Here is a 23,816-nt window from a genome sequence, read left to right on the forward strand (position 1 = left end):
GGAGATGAAGTGTTTGCTGAGGTGAATCTTTGCTTAAAACCTTTGGGCATGTATTTACCACTAAAATAAAGTTCTGTTGGATGGAAATGTCTGCCAGACCAAAAGTGGTTAAAGTGCTTTGTCTCAAAATTTCATAAGGTTCTTTGTTTCAAAGAAACACCTTTTTCCTCATTTCATATTTTCTCAGTATCAGTGAAATAATCTTCTGCTTTCCCTGCACCTATACATCTAGTGAAATGTTTTTCACTCTTGTTTTCATTTGAGCCAGAAAACATTTAAAACTCATTTTAAATTACCTTAATTATTTTTTTAGAAATGCACTTTTTTTTTATTGCTCTACATATGTTGTATTTCCAGCTCCACATCTTTAGACTTCTGCACAAACAATTCAACACAGGCTCCAGACTTTAACAACACATTCTCAATGTTTTATACATATAAATTCCTTCATTTCATTGCATTTCAGTAGTAGATGCCTTATAGCCTGGGGCAAACAACTGCTTACAGAAATTTTACTATCTGAAGTGGAACTGAAGCTTATTGTTAAAAATAGTCACATAATTAGGTTAAAAGGGATATAAATCTTCACAAAGTGAAGTTCCTTCCTGCTCTGAAGGCACATTTTCAGCAAGGGAAAGTCCATTTAGCCAGAGCTTAAAGCTGAAAAATAAGCTTAAAATAGCAAGTAAGCCCAAGAAGATAATAAGTCACAGTTATAAAATCATTTACCCTCTAAATACAATTGTTTGAAGTTGAAATGAACTCCACAGCCACGTCTGCCAAAGAGCAAGAAACAGGTCCCAGAGGCTGGCGGGGAAGATGGGGACTGCACAGCCCCATTACCAGCCATGAAGAAAAAGCAGTTCAGCAGCTGGAAAGGCACTGGGGTGAAGGAGAAGGGGCCCAGATCCTGCGCTGACCTTTATGCCAGGTGTGCTGGGCTAATCCAAAAAGGATTTTGGCAGCTCACCCAAGTGAAATTTAGGAGCTGAAATCCCAAGCTGACATCCTAGAGTTTCTCATACTTCTGTCTGAAGTAGGCATGTCTGATCTCTTTTTGTGGCTCCAGACACTAGGCATGGGACACAACTTGCATAACCTTAAATGCTAATTAGTCATCTTGACTTCCCTTTAGCCACCAAAGAAAAACAGGCCCTTACAACAGCAAAGTTTAGCTTCTCCTCCTAGAATAGGTATCTAAAGCAATCCCAGCCTAATCATACCCATTTCTTCTGGGTAACTAAAGGAGTTGCTCAGCACGAGTAGCTCACACCATACTGTTCATTTGTGCCCCAACAAGGTCCCTACAGACTCTCTGGAGAGGCTGAACCCAACAGTTTATACCCTCCTGATGGCAAGAGCTGTCACATCTCCAACACAGCATTGTCTTTAAAAATAGAAGTAAAAAATGGTGCCTGGGCTCAGTGCTCCTTATGAGCTCAGCTCAAGCAGCTACCTGCACAGGATGCTGACCGCTCCAGCTCCCATTTTAGGATGCTTTACTTTTCCTAGGGAACACATGGGAAGCACCAACACCTTACCAAGTTCTGCATCCACTGCAAAACCTAAAATTAGCCACTCTAACACTGACCTTGAAGGCTGCAAGTCCTTTATTTGTAAAGGGGCAGCTATTTAGGCATTCACAGGAAGTTATGTACAACCTCAGGCTGAACGGGGGACTGTCAGGGAGCCCGAGGGTGGCTGCTCCTGAACAACAGGGGCCCTGGGAGCCAAGGGTGACCCCAGCACAGGCATTGCCCTCACCCACAGGGTATAACCCCCCCCAGGGCAGGCAGCTCATCCCACCATTAGTCCCAGCCAGGGCAAGCACAAAGCCAGGTCTGGGGTCCAACCAGGCATTTCAGGCAGCAGCAAAGGGAAGCAGAGCCAGGGCTGGGGACCAGGCTGCAACACAGCTCCAAAGCCTCTCCCGAAGAGCCAGAGTCAAAGCCCAGGCTGGAAGCAAACTACAACGCGCATTCAAAGATCTACCCCAGAGACACGATACCTGGCATGGCTGAGGTCCATCCCCAAGGCAAGACCAGAGATGAGCATGCTCACACTGAGGTGAGGAAAAGGTTAAGGGCTCCAGGCTGAGCTTAAATGGAACTGCAGGCAGGCGTGGGGGGGCTCAGGTGAGGCTGCTCAGGGCCATTAAGGGCCATTGACCCTAGCAAAGATTTAGTAATGGGTGTTAACAGCTGCCAAACATCACTGCTATGAGAGTGCTCTCTGGAGCCCTGCAGCCTTCCAGACTTTTCTACACTAAGATGCTGAGTCATTCTCATACCAGCTTCCTTTCAGCAGCCCCCTAAAAACCTTCTTCCTTTGCCGGTAAACCGATGCCCTGTCTGCACAGCGGAGGCCTCTTCCCTCTCTTACCACCACCGCAACTGCTGAATGCAGTGTGGAAAAGTGCTCTAGTGAATCCAGGATTGATCATTGCCCCTGAGCAGATCTCTGCTGGCCTCCTCCAAGCACAAAGATAGAATGTGCCTGGTGGTGGTCTCCACCTCCTGCCCTCCATCACACCTGTGTGCTGTTGTAGACCCTGTGTGCCCTACCTGCCACATGGCTCCATAGCAGGAGAGCCAGCCTGAAAGGAGCATGGATTTCCCCTGCAGAAGCTATCGACCATGGCTTTGGCAGCGGCAAGAGCCAAGGTTCAAATGGCTTCTGAAAGAGCTGTGAGGTTTGTGTGAGCCAGAGATACATGCAAGGTGGCTGGTTGTGGTTCACCTGGCTGTCCTGCTTCCTCTCGGCCACCTCGCTCTGCACTGGGGCTGGGCTCTGAGCAACTCCCAAAATTCTCCAGCAGTGCTCGGTGCAAGTCTTTCATCCACCTTGTCTGCAGCCCTTTCTTATGTTGACTGCTCCAAAAGTCAGGCCCTAGGTGATGGGAGCAGCCTTGTCTGCTGCGATAAAACCCATGCAGCTGCCAAACAGGAATAGCCTCGTGCTGCACCGTACCCAGGCTGCTCGTTGCAACTCCGTATCCATCTGCTTTTGCTGACGTTTACCCCTTTCAAAGCCTTTCCCAGGACTGCTTAGAAAAAAGATCTAGACAAAGTGCCACATCAGCAAGTAAGTGGAAAGGATGGCAGTGCCTGGAAGCCAGCCCAGGGGCTGCGAAGTTTGGGTTAGCAAGCAGAGAAATAAGGAGAGCTATCAGTCCTGCGATGCAAGGTGCACGTGCTAATGGCACAGTGGCAGCCTCCCTCTCTGGATGGAACAGTGAACAGATTGGGAACCAGACGCTGTTTCAGAAGGGAGCGATTCGAGACTGCCGTGGTCTGCTGGACACCTTCTGGTCTTTAGGAAGGGTAAAAGGCCCTGCAATTTGCAAGGATCTTTTTGGAGGGCTGGCCAGCTGGTTTGGCATGGCTGCATCCATGAGCTGCAGTGCGAATGAACCTCTGCACATGGAGATCTCTCATTAGGGCAGGCAGTTACAACAGCGGAGCCACATAAACTGACACAAAGGTCTGTGGGTAAAGGGACCAAGACCAACGTGAGAAATCAGAAGCTTTTTGTCTTAGCCTTTGGTCCTCTTTCTGTGAAACACAGCTAATACCACTGCTTTTCCTAGTAGGCTGAACGCATTAAAGGCCATGAGGTCCTCATGGAACTGCAACTGCATGTAGGGAGACGCGGGGATTTGTGCACCACGGGATTATCCAACAGGCCGAAGTTGGTTTGGATTCTGGTCGCAGCAGTTACGCTTCAGTCATACAAATCAGGACAGGCAGTGGGGTGTACAGGACAAATTTATACAATAGGACAGACAGTTCCTAAGCATGCCGCTCTGAAGTGAAAATTGGGTGAATGAATGTGAAACCTCAGTGAATTCAGCCAGGTTAATGCTGTCTGTCAAGCAGCTGTGTGGCTAGTGTTCTAGTATTAGCAACCTTTTGCCCAAGTTTACTCTCTTGCTGAGAAACAGGCTGAGAAAAAAAGCATTTTTTCCCTAAAGTTTTCTTTGGTGACCTACAAGGGGAAATCTTTTGATTGTTATCTCTGGTCATCAGCTTTCCATCAGCAAGCACACTCCCAAATGCGCAAACTGAGGTTGAACAAAGGACTTGGGCTTCTTAAAAGTGGTTTTGCTTAAGATAGAGGTACCAAAACTGCAGTCACAGACAGCCACCACTCGCCCTGGATGTGCCCAAGTGCTTTAGACTTTTGGGCTCCATTTGGGCTTCTTTTCTTTTCTTTCCTGCCTCAATCCGGCAGGAATCCAGGAAAGAACTATTCCTTTAAGCCTCTCGGACAACTCAGGCCAGCCAGTCCCTGTGCTGAAGGCACACCTACATGGACACGATCAGGCTCCTCACAAAATGCAGATGCAGTGGCGCTTAAAATAAACAAAGGGAAACCGAATGCCTGGCAATTGCGGTAGTGCTACCGCTGTCCTTTGTCATTTCCACGTGGCTGGAGGACCGGCTTGGTGCTGGCATCCAAGGTGGGTTCCCACCCATGTCACGCACCTCAAGGGAGACTGCCCTAACTACCGCACTTGTCAATTATTCCTTGTAAAAAGGAAGGGTGCCTTCTCCGCCCTTCCTTTCTCAGCTCTTCCACTTATACAGCCAAGAATTCAAGACTCACTGAGCCAAAAGAGAGAGGGAAAGATGATGCACCCATCAGCTCAGCTTCTTTTCTGAGCTTGCTGCTCGCAGCACCCGCTCTCTTGAGGAGCCTACCTGCCCGGGGGCTGGAGGAGAAACCATGACCTGCATACTTCAGTGTCCTCACATCAGGCATGGGAGTGAGTGCCTGTTGTTCAAGGTCATGGAGATGCACCAAGTCTAGCCCCAACAAATACGAGCAGAAGGCAGCCATGTACTGCTCTGGGTCAGTTTCAGATGAAAGTTATATATAGCCTTGTTTGAAGAAATAGCTATGAGACGAAGGGTAGCTGGGTTTTGGGCTTAAACATGTAATTTTAAAAATATAGCTGTAATGGAAGAGCCTGCTAAGCTATGCGTGATGAATTCACACCTTAATGGGAAAAGGGTCACGTTTAACCAGAACCACAATAGGATTTAAATGCGCTCCCTCCATCTTTTGGTAATCGTTTCTCAGCAGAGAGGATTGAATGAGGACAGGAAAAAAATGAGTTCTCCCAGCTGCAGAGCTCCTCTCACTTCTCCAATGGCTTTTATCTTATGTTTTAGGATGCAAAACCATATTTTGTTGCCTTCGCTCACTCACTCCCCATGAGAACAGGGTTAATTACTTTTGCCACTTTTAACAAGAAACCATATAGGCAGCAAGTAACGAACATTTCCTGCTTGCAGATTTGGCGTGACGTCATGTGAACTGGGACCCGTTTCTCTCTCTGCTCTGCAGCGCCTGTTTGGCAGTTCAGAGATGTCTCTGCCTGACACCGCCTCAGCGCCAGACTGTGGTCACTGTCCCTGACTCCTCCTGCAAGCCTGTCCGCGGGCTGCTCAGGATATGCTTATCCCTTTTGGTTTCCTGTTTCCATTTTGATGAAGCCTGATGTCTTCTGCTCTGCAGCAATCTAATAAATACATGGTAATAGAGCTAACTTGAAATCCCTGATGCAGTGACTGTTCAGTGCTTCTTCCAGATATTACTTCTCTTTCCAGTTAGAGAGAAAGAAAGAAAAAAAGGAATCACCATGGCTTATCTTTGCACACTGACACCATTATTAAATTGAGTAAACCTCTCACATCACTGTGCATGTCTTGACCACGAAACAGTGGTTGTTTTTTTTTAATTGTACAATAGTTCTCAGAAAAACTTGATTGTACCATGAATTTATGAGATGCAGCTATCCACGAAAATGCATTTTGTCATTTACTGTGGCTAAAAATGTTTTTTATCTAGATGCAAAGATGCTGAGATGTCCTGGGAAAAGTAGAGATGGCGTTGATATTGATGTGGAAGAGGAACCTGAAAATTACTGACAGATCTGGGAAACATCTGTGTTCTGCTTACAAAGAGTAAACAGAAAAAAAACCAAAACCCAAAGTGTTTTATGACGGCTCAGCAAGCCAAAAAAAAAAAAAAACACAAACAAAAAACAAAACCAAAACCAAACAAAAAAGCCCCAAACCCCTTAACCAGCCTGAAATGAGAAAGTGTGGAGTCCAGTTCCAGTTCAAAGGCAATTACAGTTACTGGGATTAGCTATGGCTTGATTTACAGGGGATTGTATTGTTGTGCATTCTTCCACTGGTTTCAGGGAGGAGGGGAAATAAGAAACTTTGCATTTAGTCTGAAATTAGACTTTTTAAGAAGCCAATTCTGAACTTTTTCTCTCTTTGACTACACATTGGGATGTTCTACATGTGGAGCCCCCCCAGACCGTACTCTTCAGTTTCCCAGCAGGTTTTAAAGACAGAGGCATTATCCCAATCTCAAAAACTTTCTTCTGAATCACCCAAACAAGATTCTCAAAGGTTTGCATTTAAGGCAGCAAAAATTGAAAGTTACAATCAAATTAAAAACCCATTAGAAGTTTGTAGGATGCCTGCTTTCTCAAGGGAGTAGGACTGTTGCGATCTGGCTCCTTAATTAGGTATCTTAGCTAAATGTGCACTCTGTGTGTGGGAACACGTTTGCAAGATGTGTTTGTGGTAAACGCCCCTAATGTTTACGCACACAGCTCAAACGCACTTCACGTGGGCCTGATTTCTGTGCAAAAACTTAAACAGCCTGAGAAACGATGTGGAATGTTTGCATGTTTTGCCAGTTAAAGCTTGGATTTAAGCCCTAATGAATAGATAGGAATCGTGGTGCTGTTTCCAGGGTAATGCAACTGGTAGTTGCGCTTTCCCTCTCCAAGTAGAACTGTAATACGGGGGGAAAAATAAATGTAGACTGACTCAAAGGCAACAAATGTTCCTTCTCCTAGCTCATTAATCCTATATCTGATCATGTATGGTTCAAAACACCAACTTAGAGTCAAATCCCTTAAGGCAACTGATACCTCAGCTTCAGAAATACCATTTAAGGAATTGGTAGTTCGATACAATCCACATTATGGATAGAAAACGAAACGGGTGAGAAGCTAGAAAAGTGAGAAAATAGGGGAAAAAAGTCAGAAAAATAGTGTGTAGCTGAACCATCGTGTCATCTCAGAATCTGAAGGGTGCTTTCTGCTCAAAACATGGCCAAACTGCAGACATAATTAAGATATTGTTGTGTTGCGTTTCCTCCCCAGGTGTCAGACAAAACCAGTGACTGATAAGTGAAAGATAAATTTAAAAGAGAAAATAGAAAAAAGGAGACAACCTAAATACAGAGATGCTAGAGAAATTATCAAAAGGAGAAGTAGTGACTGAAAAAAATCAACAGGGCCAATGAATTATTATTGCCAAGGAAATCTTGACTCCTCTATCCAAATGAACTCCCTGTAATAGTAAATACTTACTCATTCCTTCCAACACGCAGCTGGATTTAACAGTCCTCGTGGGATGCAAGCAAAGGACAGCAGTCTCCAAAATGGGAAGCAGGCCCCAGGTCTGACACGCAGCCCCGCTGGCTCCTGCTCTGCTCCCTCCCGCCAGTGTCAGAAGACCAAATCCACCTTCTTGTGGGATGCCAGAGCTCCTGTCCATGCCTCTGCCCAGCTCTCCTTTGCCTAGAACCTGCTGTACCATAGGTCTTCAGCTGCAGCTCTGTCCATACCCCCAGGAAGGCACAAACTTGGCCTTCGTAACGGGTGGTGTTCAGCTTCCGTGGAGTCCAAGCGCAGTTAGGCACTTGGTGCAGGAATGATAGCTTACGAAAGATCTTTATGAGCAAAAAAAACCCCGCAACAGATTATACTTAGTTAATGTTTCTCAGGAAGGACTAAGATAAAGCTGCTCTATCTTCATCTACATACTTCCCCACCACCTCTGCTTTTGGGCAGGGAAATTAAACCAGCTCCCAAGACTTTAGCCCGCTCTGTTAGAATCGTGGGAAGTAGTGACAGGAGCAAACCCTTCTCATGTCTTTTTATTATTCCAGTCAACCAGTGAAATCCTTGTTGTAGATGCTTTGATTTGTAGGTACTGCCAGTACTGTTTCTCATCTTAATGGAATGATAAAACAATTGTTTCATGAGCCTGTTTTCTTCCACAAATCATTCTCCTGGAGTCCTTTCCCAGACAGGAGCTACCCAAAGCAGATCTGAAATATGACTTCTGCTGTTCGTCTCTTGGTGGTAGCTGTTGATGTCATTGAATTTGTTTGTTTCTTCGCTGAACGTGATTACATCTTGATACCTAGGCACATGCCTAGCCCTGTGTTCATGCTTGGTAGACACCTTGTTTATCCTACACAGTACTTGACAGGCCTTTTACCGCCCCAATGCAGCACGACGTTGCCAGCTCTGCACAATTTCTGGGGATGCAGACACCTGCTAACCCCCTTTGGGAAACATCCCATTTGTAGCACAGTCTCGTCCGACAGAGCACGAATACAAGGTGTTTCCATTGCAGTCCCACTGCTCTCTGTCCCTGTATCTCTTGGCCCCTTTGCTGCCGGGATGGTGGGGAGAGCTTTCCAGCCTGGATTCCTGTTGGCCCCGTGGCCTGCCAGCAGCATGTACGGCTGCTTGGGCCTCAGCCCACGCGCTGCTGGCTGCACACACTTGATTATGACTTTGAAGGATGGCCAGTGAAGTTGCGAAGGATTTCATCTTCCTTCAGCTGCAGTTGGCTTTGGCTTAGGGCAGAAGATACGAGAGGGGCTTACAGGGGATTAGCTTTAGTGGCAAGCCCCTACCAGTACTTTGCTATGTTGAGTTTAGTTGACTTGCTATGACTTTTGCTCTTGTACAGTTTGATCTATGCACCAATCTCATTTGCGTATGCTAGCAGTCTGACCTCATTCTTGTCAAGTTATTCCTAGTTTTAAAATTTATTAAGTTCTCTGTTTGCTGAAACCTTTGCTGCTATCTACCCAGATGAAGTGAAAGGGGAAGCACAGCCTTATGAAGAAAATGTGATGAAGAACATGAGTGGAAATTGCTCATATTTGTTTGGAGGGTGTTTTCCAGTCTCGGCAATCCCCTGTGGAGTGCGTTGCTTTTTGTGTTCCAGTTTGCATGAAAATGCTTGCCCTTCACCCTGCAGGTGTCATGCGCAGGCTGCAGCAGCCTGCAGCGTCACAGACCATATCTGGGACATTGGCACACCAATGGCTTTTGCAGAAGCCTCATTTTCCTTCCAGCCTTCCTGGTGCCCAATTCTCTGCCTCTCCCGGTGCGTTAAATCATGAGGTGCTGGTAGGCAATGTCATGTAACGGATGGGAACTCCTTTGGTCTGCTGAGAGGAGGTACCGCAAACATGCAAATATCTGAACTCAGAACCATGGATCTTCCCACACCAGTTTCATGAGCTTTCCCCTGCTGACCCAGGCACTACGACACTTTACAGCCATCGTATCTGCCGGCTTAGGCAGGGAGGGTGAGCTGTGGCATGGGAATGCCCCAATGGTTCCAATCGAGACCGAAAATCTTATTTCCTGAAAGCCAGCTACTGAATTTCATGTAGGTTCCCAATGGTGACAACCTGAGGATGTACAAGTTCACACCACTATTGCAGACTTTCATTACCACTACTCTTCTAATTAGCTTGCCACTACAAAAGGGGTTAGTCACCAACATGTAAGAGTTGACGTAAGTCTAGCAGATAACTCCTAAGCTGATTTTGGTTCCCTTAGCATGATGATCTTATACTAGAAGATCCTCATGCAGAGAGCTCTAAAGCCTGTTAATTGTGTAAGCTTTACCTTGAGTTGGATCTCACCAGATTGTGCCAGTCTTTCTCCTCCAGGGACACTGCCTGGCAGCGAGCAATGGCAGTCAGCACGCAGCTCCTAAAGGCCCGTCAAGGATGTGCGCAATATGCCGTGCAGATGAGAAAAAGGAATCACACGTGCAGGCTTGCACCAGCTGCTACAGGGTTACTCACTGCTCTGTTGACCCCCTTGGAAAGAGAACTTTGCAAGCCTCTTGGACAAACTGGGCAAAGAAATTAAAATCACCACGGACAAAAATAAGCATATATTCCCTCGCAGGTCCCTCCCACACAAGATTTTCTTTTGTCCCCTCCAAAAGGCCATAGGTTACTGGATCCTGCATGTCAAGGGATTCTGAACTGTAAAGGAGATTTTAGCGAAGACAACCGATGAAGCTATTTTTAGTATCAGTTGCATGGAAAATACTTCTCAGAGGTTCTGGTGTGTCAGAGTAGAAGACATATTTCCTCCTTTGTAGTTTCTGCTGAAAAACAGAACTTCAGAAGTAAATAACAATAATGGTTCTGACGGGCAAGCCCTTGTGGCTGGTATTGGCAAGCCCCAAATCTCCCATGAGAAAATCTTCTCAGTGTTTCATCCAGTTCCAGAGGTTCAAGGTGCTCAGCTGGTCTGAATAAAATCTGGGGTGCACTTCCAAGGTTCTGGGTACCCCGCGCTCCAAAGCATTCTAAGATTTTCTTTCCCTTTCTGCTGTCAGAGAGGAATATTTTTGTTACTATAGAAACACTTGGATATGAACGTGTTCAGTTCATTATCTGTTCACGGTTTCAAGAGCCCACGGCAGGGAGCGAGTGTTGTGGGATGTAGTCAGTGATGAACTAAGACAGAACTAGCAGGCTTCTCTATTAGGAAATGTTCCTGTTTTGAATTAAAAACCAATCTATTTCAAATGAATCTGCCTCTCTTTTGGACAAAAGCAACATGTGCGTCTGTACTAGGGCCAGAGGAAATTATTAACAACATGATTTAACTATGCTATGTCATTTTAGCTCTGTAACAGCAAAAGAGTCACTAATGAGCAATGAGATTTCAGTTGCCATAAAAACACAAGCAGGTAATTAGAAATTATTTCTCACAGTACACCCAGTTGTTGCCTTTTCAATATGCCTACTTTTTCTTTTTTTTTTTTTCTTTTAAAGGGAAAAAATGATTACCATCTGGGGGCCCAAATACACAGATAGAAGTACAGAGTTTTGAAATGTTTGCCATTCTGTGTTCCTCTTTTTGTTATCTGATTTATAGCATGCAAGAGGATTTTAGAATAAACAACACATTTATGTACTTTAATCTGCATATATGCTTTTCGCTTTCTATTATAAGCGATTGTACTCCTTTAAATAAACCTGTCTAGCTCTCCATAAGAAGAAAGACAACCAGGTTACAAATATTTACTTTCTGTTTGTCATAGTCCAACTTTAAACAAAACTCATATAACTTCTTGGTAGTATCTTTCACTGAATATCTGCATTTCCATACTACAAAGGCTTGAGTTGATGGCAAAATAAATTTGCTATCCATGCTACAACGTGAAATCTAACTCTAAATCTTTATTTCAGGCAAATGTTAATCATTATATAATGTTACCGATGCTAATAGTAATTTAGACATGCAGTTGTTTTTTCTCTGGTTCCCACTAAGGGGCTGTAATTTGTTTCATTGAAGATTGATTTTTTTCCTTATGTGGCTTCTTCCCTTGTACATGTGGAAAACATGCATATCTAAAAAAACCTGCTTCAAATATTCTATGGACTAACATGCATTGATGCTGTTATTGCCTGGTAAGACACGTAGTAGCGACCTCATTTTGGATTTTGGAAAAGAACTCAGACGGGAAACAGAAGCATGAAAAAGCCACAGTAACATGTTTCTACATGTGTTCACTCTTGCACGTTGAAACAAGCTTCCTAACAGACCAACAGGCAAATTTGGAGTTATTTTTTGCATGAAAGCCATGACAGCGTGTATTGCTCGATTATTCATTAAATAACGGCGGCGGCGCTGGCACCGACGAGCTGCAGCAGCCAATGCCCAGGCTGCTGCTGCGGTTAAACCCCCCCACCTCCCGAACGCGCAGGTAGGCTCTGCAGCCAAGGGCGTCCTCTTACCGGGGAGGTTGCTCCACACCGGCTTCTCATCTCTACAGTGGAGGACACAAAAATCACGTATAGACCACCCCGGGGAAGGTCCACCAGTAACTGACCTGGAGCGGCACAAATACAGCTGAGGTCGAGCCCCTTCTCTGAACTCCAGGAAATGATTGCCCATGCTGTTTTGCAGGAGCCGTGCTCTCCCCTCATATAGGTAATTATGGTAACGAATATTTCTGGCAAGCTCATTATTGTGGTAAGCAATAACCAAGAGCGGGAACAGTCTTAGGCATGCTATGCAAATGGAAGTTTTACCTACAAAATTTGGGCAAATAAATCTATAGGGAAAGCACATCTGTAACCAGCATAACTGTCTGCAGAATCCCTAGGGTGAGTTCAGTTTTATCAGCAGAAAAACCCACTTCCTCACTCCTTGTCTGCAGGATAACTGATGTGCAATACTGGCAAGCGAGGTTCAGATCCTCCAGGCTGACTATACCATGGGCCTCTGCCTGGACCGAGCGTGCATGGTGCTGCACAGGTCACCTTGAAGTGTTCTCTGCTGTACGTAATCTTCTAGCTGAGTCTTACAAAAGAGCCCAGACAGCAAACATCCTTCAGTTTCAGACAGGAAAATGTTATCCCCACTTTGCAACCGGGTGAATTTAAACACAAAGAACTTCAATGGAATTATTCTGCAGGTTTTATATGACCTGTGCCTTTAAACCTCTGTCTTGGTCCTACACTTCTTGTATAAAAATCTGCCCTAAACCAGGCTGCCCGAACAATTTATGTGCATGAGTAGCTACATCGCTTCTGTAAGTAGACCCGTTCTTAGGCATAGCGTGAATTTTCACAAGCACCCTTTCTTATTGTTACAGTTTACTTCTGTGACTGCAATGTTTCACATACCGACATGTACAAGTGCAGCTACGATTAACTGCAGCTCTCCCTTCTGCAAAGATTGTGGCTTTGCTCAAATCAGTCAGGTCTTTTATTGATAACTGAGCAAGGGATGAAAGCGTTATAGATGGAGTTCATGCAGATGAGAGAACATATGCAGAAGAGCTGATGTTTGTTTTGTACAAATGCAAGTGAGGTGAGTCAGTGAACTGTTTCTGAATTGCTCTTCCCAAACAAGGCTCGGCTTAGCTTGCTGGGCTGCAGAGTATTGTGCGGTGGTTTAATGTTAAAGACAACTTTGGGAGTGGATAAATTCCAGCAAATATGTTTCCATTGCTGATGAACAACTTAAAAAAACAGCTAAACAGGATGTACTGATAGATGCTGCAACATTGGTCAAAAGCTCACTATTGCTTTTCATTAAGCCCATATAAGTAATTTAAAAATAAACATCTGACAATCTCCCAGCTTCTACCAACCTCCTTTGGCAATTCATGGAAACAGGACCGTCTGTACAGCACAGCGCTGCATTTCAGGGGATGTTCATCACAGAGTGTTCTTATTTGAATTGGAGCCATTGGGTTTGGGTTTCTGAGGTTTCTCAGCAGTCTGACTTCAACACGTATATTGTCCCCAAGTCAAGTAGTAGGTGTAGTGATGTTCTGCTTCGTGCCCATAAACCACAACAGAGCAGAGTTTAACTGCTGAGCTACAGGGCCAGTCATGCGAGCCAGAGGCTGAGCCTGAAGAGGCAAAGCAGGGCAGATTCCCGGTGGCCTTCTGAAAATCCAAACAGATCCTCTGAGTGGGTAAAGTCCTAGCCTCACTAATGCACTTACCCCCCGGGATAAAGCTGGATTTCACCCCATTGCTGGACACGATTTCAGAAATGCCACCGTTTGACATAGCTGGCAGCGAGCTCCAGCAAGTGCAAACGGAGCTGCCTGCTTATTTAGTTCAAGAGAAATGCCAAGCAAGGCTCACACGAGCGCTATAAAAAGCCATTGGGAAATTGGACTTCATTGGCAAGAGGGCACAGCACTAGGTGAAACAGCAACCACCGCCCGAGGCTCACACGTGGGCTCTCCATAGGCCCACGAGCACGAGGCAAGAGCAAGGCTGAGCTTCCCAGCGAGGAGCAAGCAGAAACCTCGGGAGCGTTTCCGTGGTCAGCTCAGAGCTGTGCTTGGAAAGGAGGAAGAGTGGGAGAGGAGGAAGGGGTGCCCTGCACAGAGCTGCACTCAGCTCCGCTCACGACCTTCTCCTACACAGCAGCCCAAGGGGTGCTGCGCCATCCCGGCGGAGCAGCGGGAGAGAAAACACCTCGGACGAAGGCACACGAACCCGATTTTGGGGTAAGCATGCAGCGCCTGGCCGGGACTCAGCTCAGCAGGGCTGGGAACCGAGCAAGCGAGTCCCACAAAAGCAGGTGGGGGCTGCGAGCCCAATGCCCGCCCCAGCGGCAGCCACAGCTCTGAGCAGCAGGCAAAGCAGCACCTTGCAGCACCCTGTGATGTCATTCAGGTCCCTGTGCACATGTAAACAAGGCTGGTGCGGTGAAGCTGGGACACTCTACTTCCTCCTGACAGCACAGTTGCACTTAGCTGCGTGTCTGCCTGAAAAGGTAAGGCTGTTTTTAAGCTCTCTCTCTCTGTGATCTAGAACCGACGCTAACGAGCCTATGCTGTTTCCTACAAAAATCTTGCGCTCCTCCAGCTTTTTCTTAGGGGTTAGCTCTTGCCAAGAGGAGATTTGTGGCGCTTTGAGTCTTGAAAAAACAGCAGCCCTCCTTGCGCGCCAATCCTCTGTGTGAACACATGGAGGAGTTGAAACAGCGGCTGCATGAAATTGCTATTGCTAGAGAAAGCAAAATGTTACAGCGTGGGCAATGAGCGGTTCTCCAACTGTTCTCCGGTGTCATCACTAGGCATAACTTCTTTCTTTCTTTCGCCTGATTTCTCAGGGAATATCTTTTATTGTACAATCATACGTGACAGTAAGGGGAAACTTGCAAATCTGTTTTTTCTAACGGTGACTTACATTACCATAAAAACCCCCTACGTGCTGCCTGTCTTTGTGCTCTTTGAGTTGCAACATTAGGAAATTAGTATTAGCCGGGGGGGGGATGGGGACGGACACACGACGACAATATGACAAAAATAGCAAGATTGCTTGGACTTGGTTTTGTTCATGAGAATCCTCAGGCAGTTTTAATTCATAATTCAGACTGCAGTCACTGGTCTGGATTAAAACTTAACTTAGTTCATGGGCTGAAGCTTTTAAACAGTACTTTGTAAAAGGTGGTTTACTGATGGGTTTGCATTCACTTGCACCGCAGCTCAGCTCTGACGGGAGCACAGTGATATAGCACGTATGCCCTTTAGCAATTATAAACAGGATTCATAGTGGGCGAATTCAAAGTAAATCAAAAGGGAATCACACCAAAGGTGAGTCAGTATGTCAAATCTGGCTTGCCACAGATTTATGTAGGAGCAGAGTTCAGCATCAGATTGGAGCAGTAGGATGTGTGAAGAGTGTGATTTTTGCTCAAGAGCACGTTTTCTGGTGTCAAGCGAAAGTGCTGGGACCTGGGCTCCGGCGCGAACATCACCGGCCGTGGGAATTGCATCCATGATGGAAGTCCATCCGCAGGACAGCCCTCACCCAGCCTGGAGCAAGTGCTGCAACGAGGCTGCCAGCGTCCTGCTGCCGGTGCATGCCCTGCTTCTTCAGCTGCCAGAGCTGCAGAAGAGAGAATTAGACTAGTGTTGCAAAATGAAAACAGCTCATCACAACACATCAGACAACCCAGATCTGCCTTTTTTTTTTTTGTGTGTGTGTGTGTGTGTAAGAAGAAAACCAGAAAAAGTACCCTTAACTGTAGAACTTTCCACTTCTGACTGCAGAGGTTTCATAAGAAGTGCGAGTGCAACAGTGTGAGATGTTCACAGCCATGCGATGAGGGCAGAGTGGAGAGGCATTGGTGTCTTAATCAAATCAATTCACCCATCTGCTGATGGGCATGCCAGAAAGATCCAGGACTCTGGAATGACATTGCTGTGCTTCTCAGTTATCAAGATGAACATTTTTTTCCTGGAAATGCCACATTTAGTTTCCAAATGTCCAGCTACGAGTAGTAACATGCAAATTTAATTATGTCCTTATTGCAACAGCCTCAGAAATACAGACTCGACTTAAAATGTAAAAACCCGCAGTTAGATAACAGTGTATTTAGTTACTGCCATTTTTTTTAAATTTCATATTCTGAAAACAATCTTTTAGTAGGAGCCATCTCCCTGCAATATGTAAACAAGCGTCTATAAAATCTGATGGAGCTTTTCAGCCTTCTACCTTTGCTGTACACACATCACGCAGCAAATGCCTTTGCTTTCTTAACAGCTTTGGAGACCTAATTTCCGACAGACATTCAGTGGCATCTCTGTGTGTCTGCTTTTGTGCACAGGTGGGGAGATAAGGGGACAGTGGGGGTTAAACTTCAATCTGAACAAGAGAAGTGGGAGGAAGGGCAGAAATACAATCGTTTTGTAGTCCTGTGGGCATATGCCTGGGTGCATTTTGTCTAAAGAGATGGTTTAATCTCATTATATTTTTATGACTTTGTAATGAAGGCATTCATTCTCAGAAAGCGCCCTGTTCTGATGAGCCAGCAGACATCACCCATGTAGATATTAATTGTATTAATGCTTTTGCACTGCCAGCCAGGTCAGCCTGTTCAGTCCACTTCATTATAAAAAGCCTGACCCCGAGTTCACCAAATGCCAAGGAGGGGCTTTTTCTGACTCCACGGGCCATACATCTCCTCTTCATCAACCACGGTGTGACATTTGGTCGGGGTGGTGGGGATGGGACATCACCTGCGTTTCCGCAGGTTGGGTTTTATTCCCTTTGGGTTCCAAGTTTCAAAGCAGCTCCCTAGTCTCCACCAAAGTGCAGCTTTTCAGGACGCTCCTACCTGTAAATATCAGCAATGTGAGGACTGCTCCTGGGAGCAGGTTTTTTCCTAACATCAGTTATTCAGCAACACTAGAATTGTTCAATTTGGGGTCATTCTGGAAGATAGCTCATGAGAACTCATGAGAACATAGTCACACCGCCACCTCTGCCTCCCGCCACTCAGACAGCCCTAGTCCTTTAGGGGTTAGAAAACTGCCTAAAAGAGGACGGCAAAGAAATGAAATCTTGATTAACTCTGACACCTTGTGGACAATTAGCAGATGAAGATGAAGGCCGAGAGGGGAACCCTCTGTGTGCAGTGGGCTGCCCCATGGACTCTGGCACGCTGCAGCCCTTGCAGCGCAGCCCCGTGCTCTCCTGCGTGCCTGGGAACAGCGCGCTGCAATCAGAAGGGGAAGGCTGAATTCTGGTATCAGGCGTGTGTTACACCCTCGATGTTATAGCAGACACATCCTGGACACGTCGGTTTACCCTAAATGGCTCCATTCGGAGGCCAGTTTGAGTCAGCAGCCTGAACTTGATTATTCTGATTGCTGACGTTGCAGTCTGGTCCTTAGCTGTCACATGAAATGTAAATGAGGGCTAACTGTTTCTGGGGACCTCAATAAGCAAACTGACTGTTCTGACTCATTTGAACTGAAGAACATGTGGGCACTGGTCAGCATTTAAATGTAAGCGTGCCCTTAAAATAGAACATTTTGCAAATGTACCTAATCCTCCATGGTTTCGATGGCCATCCAGCACTCCTGTTTTGGAGGAGCACCGGCCACTCAGCCTAACCTTTACATCCAAGGGAAACCAGGCAGCTGGTAACTTTGAAAGTGGCACTTTAATGGCTTCTTGGCAGAGCAGGAGGTCACCTGAAGGGACAGGAATTGGGTGTTGGAGACAAGGGCAGCAGACAGCATGTCCAGCTAGAGCTGCAGGCGAACCAGACGGAAAAGGATCACAAACATCCAGAGCCAGAAATTCACAGCACTCTCAAGAAAAGGGATGTAACCCAAATTTATCGCTCGAAGAAGCAACACCCTGAGTGAACACCCCGGTGCTCAGCTCCATGCCCTGTCTGCTCCCTGTCTCAGTGTCCTGAGGAGCACCAGAAAGCAGAGCGGGAGGCCTCCAGCGTGGCTTCTCAGACCGGTGCCGATCAGCCCATGGGCCAGATGCATCTTTCCCCTCCTTACCAGCACCCTTTGAGCCCTCTTCCCTTCTCATGGGCATGTTCTGTCCTTGTGATAGGAGCAAGGCTCCGGTGTCGTAGGATGGGGGCAGCTGGGGACACCCCACCACGGAGCAGAGCATCTTGTCCCAGAGCTGCCTTGGGGCGAGGGTTACTGGGAGCAAAGTGCAGACTGGAGGGATTGCCCTGAGGGACAAAACCAGCCTGGGAGGTGTGCCCTGAGGCACCCGGCCCCCGTGCACTCGTGCCATCCTGGCGAAGGAGGGGCCTTAGACAGAGGGTTTCTCATTTCTTTGAAGTTTGATGCAACTGAAGGATGTAGCCCAGTTGCTAAAGCTGAGGGTGCTGCAGGAGATAAACACGCAGACCTTGCTTTTTGAAGAGCATGAGAAAATGAAAGACGAGTTTAAAAAGAAAAGCGAGGAAATTGGCAGCAGCATCTGTTTAGGGAGCTCGCGGGAGCAGTGGTTGGGTGGCAATCAGCATCAGCCAGAGCCACTGCACCCGCGGCGAGGGTGGCTTGTGTCCCATGCTGGGACCTCGCCACATCTGGGCATTTCTGGGGCCCGAACAGTGTCTGTACAAACCGCCAAGTCCAAGTACCGCAACGCTCAACAGGCTGAAAAAAGTAGCTATTTGTGTTGTCACTTGAGAGCTCTAAACGCTACTCTTTTTTTGTAACATGAAGGAAAAAAACATTAGTAAGAGGGTATGAGTTACTAATAGCTACCTACAGAGACACTTTTTCTGGCAAATGCCCCTTGCCAGCGGTGCAGGAAATGAGTCAGAAGGAATGAATCAGTGTCTGCAGTGCCACATGAATTAGGAAGCTGATATTCAAATTTAACAGTTATATTATACACAGGAGGCAATCGCTGTAATGAGAATTATAACCTTATGGGGAAATACCTGATAAAGCCAAACTCCTCCTGCCTGAGTTGCCTTACCGAAGGCAAGTCCCAGTTACAAAAGCTGACCAAAGAAAGATGGCCCAACAGTTCAACATGTGACATTTCACCATCCCTACCTATCTGAATCAAAGGAAAGCCAGAAATTGGAAATATCTAAAAATAAAATTATCTGATGGAAAAAAGCGTTAAACTGAGGCTGCTGGGGTGATAAGAAATGGAAGTTGGTGATCTGATTAGGTCTCTGCTTCTTACATTAGCTTAAGTACATGGCAGCACCCACTGCTTTTACAACAGTCAAACTTTTCAAGCCCACTCCCTGCTACCCTTTTCCACATGGCCTGTCCCCATCATGCCAGAGAAGGTGGGTCCGTGAGGTCCGCTGATGGGGTCAGGAGAGATGCCACCCACACAATGCCTAATGGACAACTTATCGGCAGGCATGATTCAGCGGTTGGCACCCACGTTTTGATGGCTGGGCCATGTGGCTGTTCACACGCAGAAGCTGGGCTATGGCACACCTTTCTTCTGTGTATTCCTTCCCTGCTACCCAGAGACCAAACCGCAGATGACCTTGAGCTCCCAAAAGGATAGGCAGCTTCTCCTGCTCCTCTGTTAGCAGTGTAGTACAGCTTCACCCACGCTTACGGCACTCGGACAGCCCAGCAAGGGGACACAACAGGAGTGGTCCCCCATCTCTGAGTGAATAGTGGGAGACCTCTGAAAGGGCAGCTTTGAAGAAGATAGCGGGATGTTTTATACAGAAGACATTTCCAAACCTCTTCTTTGTACTGAATAGTCATGTAGGAAATGCAAATGCGAATATCGACAGCTCTTGCAGTGCCTTTGCCTTTACAGCCCCTGTTTTTGTTCTCTACAGGAATGACCCACTCGCCTTACACCACGACAGATGTTTCCAGCAGCCCAGTCATGACGCAGAGCAACCAGACCTGCTCCAGTCACAATATAACGTTCAAAAACACCCTGTACGCAACCACGTACACCCTCATATTCATCCCCGGCCTCCTGGCCAACAGCGCTGCCCTGTGGGTCTTGTGCCGCTTCATCAGCAAGAAGAGCAAAGCCGTCATCTTCATGATCAACCTGGCCATGGCCGACCTGGCTCACGTCCTCTCGCTCCCACTGCGAATATATTATTATATCAACTCCACGTGGCCTTTTGGGAGATTCCTTTGCTTACTGTGTTTCTACCTGAAGTACCTCAACATGTACGCCAGCATTTGTTTCCTCACCTGCATCAGCATTCAGAGGTATTTCTTCCTGTATCAGCCGTTCAAAGCCAAGGACTGGAAGCGGCGGTACGACGTAGCCATCAGCGCTGCGGTGTGGTTCGTCGTTGGGGTGGCGTGTCTGCCATTCCCCATGATGCGCAGCTACAACCTGGACAATAGCACCAGTACCTGCTTTGCAGACCTTCAAGTCCGGCAGATCAGCAGCATTGTGGCCACGGTGCTGATGACAGGCACGGCGGAGCTCTTCGGATTCATCGTCCCGCTCATCACTATTTTATTCTGTACTTGGAAAACAAAAGATTCTCTTCGGGACTTCCACATACCGCTGCAAAACAGCAGTGAGAGGCGGAAAGCTTTAAGGATGGTTTCCATGTGTGCCATTGTGTTCTGCGTGTGTTTTGCACCATACCACATCAACTTCTTTTTCTACATGTTGGTGAAAGAAAATGTCATTACAGACTGCTTCCTGAGTTCCATCGCGCTCTACGCCCAACCCTTTTGCTTAAGTCTTGCGAGTCTGGACTGCTGTTTGGATCCGATCCTGTATTTCTTTATGACTTCAGAGTTTCAGGACCAGATATCAAGGCACAGCAGCATGGTCATCAGGAGTCGGCTCATGAGCAAAGAGAGTGCCTCATCAATTAAGGAATGACAAAAAAGCCAGCTGAAAAGAATTAGGCTATTTCATATGAAATCTGGGACTGTTCTGTGATATTCGACTACCAACTCTGTTGTGGAAGATCCTGCAAGTTTATTCAGGGGAGTTTTGTAGCAGTGGAAGTCTTTTGATATATAGAAGATAAAACTCTGTGTAAGACTGCTGTGTTGGAGGCTGCTGAGCAGCTCAGCTGGCATGACTACACCTACCGTGCCTGACCTCGCTCGATTAGAAAATATAGAAGAGGGAGCAACAAAGCTTATGCTAGGAAATGGTGGAAACATCCCAGGAGTTTTTCTTCTATTTTCCCAACTCTATGGCTCTGTGATCAAGCCAAAGACAATCCTACATCCATACACTGACATCCGCTGAAGTGTCTTCTCTGCTGAAAACACACATCACGCATGAGAACCTGGAAAGGGCCAGTAACAATAAGTGGCAGCTGTGCTCTCCGCACTCAGGGCTGCAGACATGTGAAGGTTGGCAGCTTGCTTCAGCATGGAAGCCCCGGCTTTGCATGCATCCCACTGGTCACCACACTCACCTCTGCTTCTCCTTCCCCACATTCCTCCTCACCCAGCTCTAAGTTTGCTCCGTAATTGCTGACACATCCCATAACTCACACCTACAGCTGGCCTAAGACCCTCTGCAAGACAAATTCTCCCAATGGTTCCTCAAACACTCCAGAGAGTGGGACCTGGAAAGTCCGAGTGACTTTCTCCCGCTCTGAGCTGCCCCTGGGGGCATCAGCACATGGCCTTCGCCATGGGACCCCAAGGGGCAGGACCACCAGCCGCACGCCGCGGGCTGGGCGCAGCCGGACTCAGCATTGGTGCGGGGGGATTTGATGATGCTGGCGGTACCGTTCAGGTCCTCGCTGTCTTCTGCATGTGGCTTCTTGGGCCCAGAGGTACTTGCGATGGATCCGCCCCATGAGATCTCTGCGCAATGGGTTCAATTGGCACAACTTTTTAAAGAGAGCTGTCCCTGCCAAGGTGATTTCACTAATAGAGCATAGGCTAATTTCTTAAAAAAATTATTCATTGTGATTTTTTTCCGCCAGCTCCTCTCGTAATCTTAATGTTTACAGTTGTATAACTTCAGCGGCTACAAAAAGCAGTGACAAGGAAGGATGCCATTTACCCCTCACTTTAAATTAGTGACAGCTCTTTGGCCAAGTTCACCCACTTCGTGTAACTTCAAGGGTGTCCTCACGATACCTGGGGATTGTTTTGGCTGAACACAGGCACTGATTTATTGCCTTTGAAAACCTGTGTTTTTCCAAAAGGCACATGTACAATTCTCAGTAAGCACCAGTGCCAGCATCTTACATCTTGCTACAAAAATAGAAGAAATACCAGAGACACTTTGCTAAGGATATTTTAAATTTAACTACTCAGTTCCACTTAATTACATCTTAGCCAAAAATTCTTCCGTATATTATGTTTTCCCACTTGACTGTTTTACAATAAAATGGGAAAATACAATCAGTAGGCAGATTTAAATAACCATTACACTGGAATCCCTCTAAAAGGCAGTGAAAACACACTGACTAAATACAATAAGCTCTTGTAGTGCTCCTCCCATTTGTGAGAAGATGATTATGGGCTACAGTACGATGACCTTAATCTTATGTGTAGATAAGTGAAAATACCAAAATATGCCTATCTGAAGGAAGTAACTTTCACAGAGAGTATTATTGCAGGCTTCGATAGTTTTCTGGTAAGAAAGCTGCAGAGTAGGGAAACGCTCCATCGCCCAGTGAAGTCAGTGGAAATGTTTTCTCCGATTTAACTGGCAGTTCGTTATGCCAACGATACGCGGACATGTTTACACACTGCAAGTAGTCCCCTTAAAAATGTGAGCAAAGGTTGATGCTCAGGCACATGGTTAAGCATGCATAATGATTTTTTTTCCAATTTATAGTTTTCTCATAAGCTAGACACTGTATAATATTGTCAGCGAGGGAGACTTTGGGTTCAATGGTTGTTTTGAGGATTTTTATGGACTTTGATCAGCTAGAATGTGACTGGGAGCTGTTTACTGTGATTTATTTTTCATGCAATTCTCCATTTATGAGGTGCAAACATGTTGCAGGCACTGTTACGGTAACTATGTAGCTTGTCCTACATTTTTCTTTCCAAAAACTGATGCTTAAAAAATAAATGCATTTTTGCAAACATAAGCTGGGTTTCATAGTTATCACTTACACCTAGAAAACTGAATGGGATCAGCTCCTCCTTGAATCAAAGAGTTGAAGTGACGGAGTGCATCAACTTTTATTATTCTTAAACAGATTGCTGCTCATCTACAGAAAATTTTTCACCCCACTCTAATATGACTGGTGTTTGGGTTTTGGTTTTTTTTTTAAACTACAACATTTACACTGAAGTTAGAGGTTTTTTGGGGAGAGAAAGGTCCTCCGCGGGAATAGCTGTGCTACGGGTGGTATGTGACCGGGCGGGGAGGAGTGACTGCTATCATCCTTAGATGCAGGCAGGACTGCAGAAACCATTTCACTACATCTATCTCATTCAACAATCATTCTGCAGATCCAAATCTATATGGCTTAAAAAAGCACTCACACTGCTGACGACAAGATTGCTACTAAGGTAAAGCAGAAATTGGTCGCTATAGTCCCCTACAAAGTTCTAATGCGGACCCGGCATGGGAATACCTGCTCCAGCATCCAAACCTCCAAAGAGTGCTGGTGGCTCTCGCATCCTTAACGACAAATTTGGTGGCTCCATGAGGGATAACACTCCCTGTCACCATGATGTCATCGCCGAGCACCTTGGCTGCTCATGCTCTCCTGCCAACTTCCTGCCTCACTCGCCCTCTGAACCGCCTCAGACCGCCCCAAACTGTCCTTTTGACACACTGCAGCCCCAGCCTGTGAGGGAAAGTCACATGCTCAACACTTTCAGCCTTTCAAGTCAAATCACTTTGATGTGCAGGAGGTTAGACAAGTCGGTCTAATGGTTTCTTCTGGGGTGTGGGAAAGCGTACTGGTTTTGGCTGGGATGGAGTTAAATCGGCTGTGTGGTGCTTAGTTGCCGAATGGCGTT

General features: G+C 46.3%; 1 protein-coding gene and 1 long non-coding RNA gene across 4 annotated transcripts in view; one reads left to right on the top strand and one right to left on the bottom strand.

The window, feature by feature from the left end:
• The window catches only part of LOC142603311 (uncharacterized), a 144,527-nt gene that overhangs the window by 103,340 nt on the left and 17,371 nt on the right, over window positions 1-23,816 (bottom strand). The window contains exon 1 of one of the 3 annotated variants that reach the window (XR_012837205.1): window positions 7,406-10,654. The exons of the other annotated variants lie outside the window; for them this stretch is intronic. This is a non-coding gene — a long non-coding RNA (uncharacterized LOC142603311). Of the gene's footprint in view, window positions 1-7,405; window positions 10,655-23,816 lie in introns of those variants that run through there. 3 annotated transcript variants of the gene reach the window in all.
• On the top strand, window positions 13,781-22,933 carry P2RY10 (P2Y receptor family member 10). The gene is made up of 2 exons (XM_010311321.2): window positions 13,781-14,398; window positions 19,718-22,933. The coding sequence occupies exon 2, from the start codon at window positions 19,720-19,722 to the stop codon at window positions 20,740-20,742; it is 1,023 nt and encodes a 340-aa protein (XP_010309623.1). The 5' UTR covers window positions 13,781-14,398; window positions 19,718-19,719; the 3' UTR covers window positions 20,743-22,933.

Source organism: Balearica regulorum, chromosome 11 (assembly GCF_011004875.1).
Source record: "Balearica regulorum gibbericeps isolate bBalReg1 chromosome 11, bBalReg1.pri, whole genome shotgun sequence".
NCBI lineage: Eukaryota > Metazoa > Chordata > Aves > Gruiformes > Gruidae > Balearica > Balearica regulorum.

Excerpts from the sequence above, each read along its gene's own strand:
- P2RY10 (XM_010311321.2), top strand. The coding sequence starts at position 19,720 with ATGACCCACTCGCCTTACACCACGACAGATGTTTCCAGCAGCCCAGTC.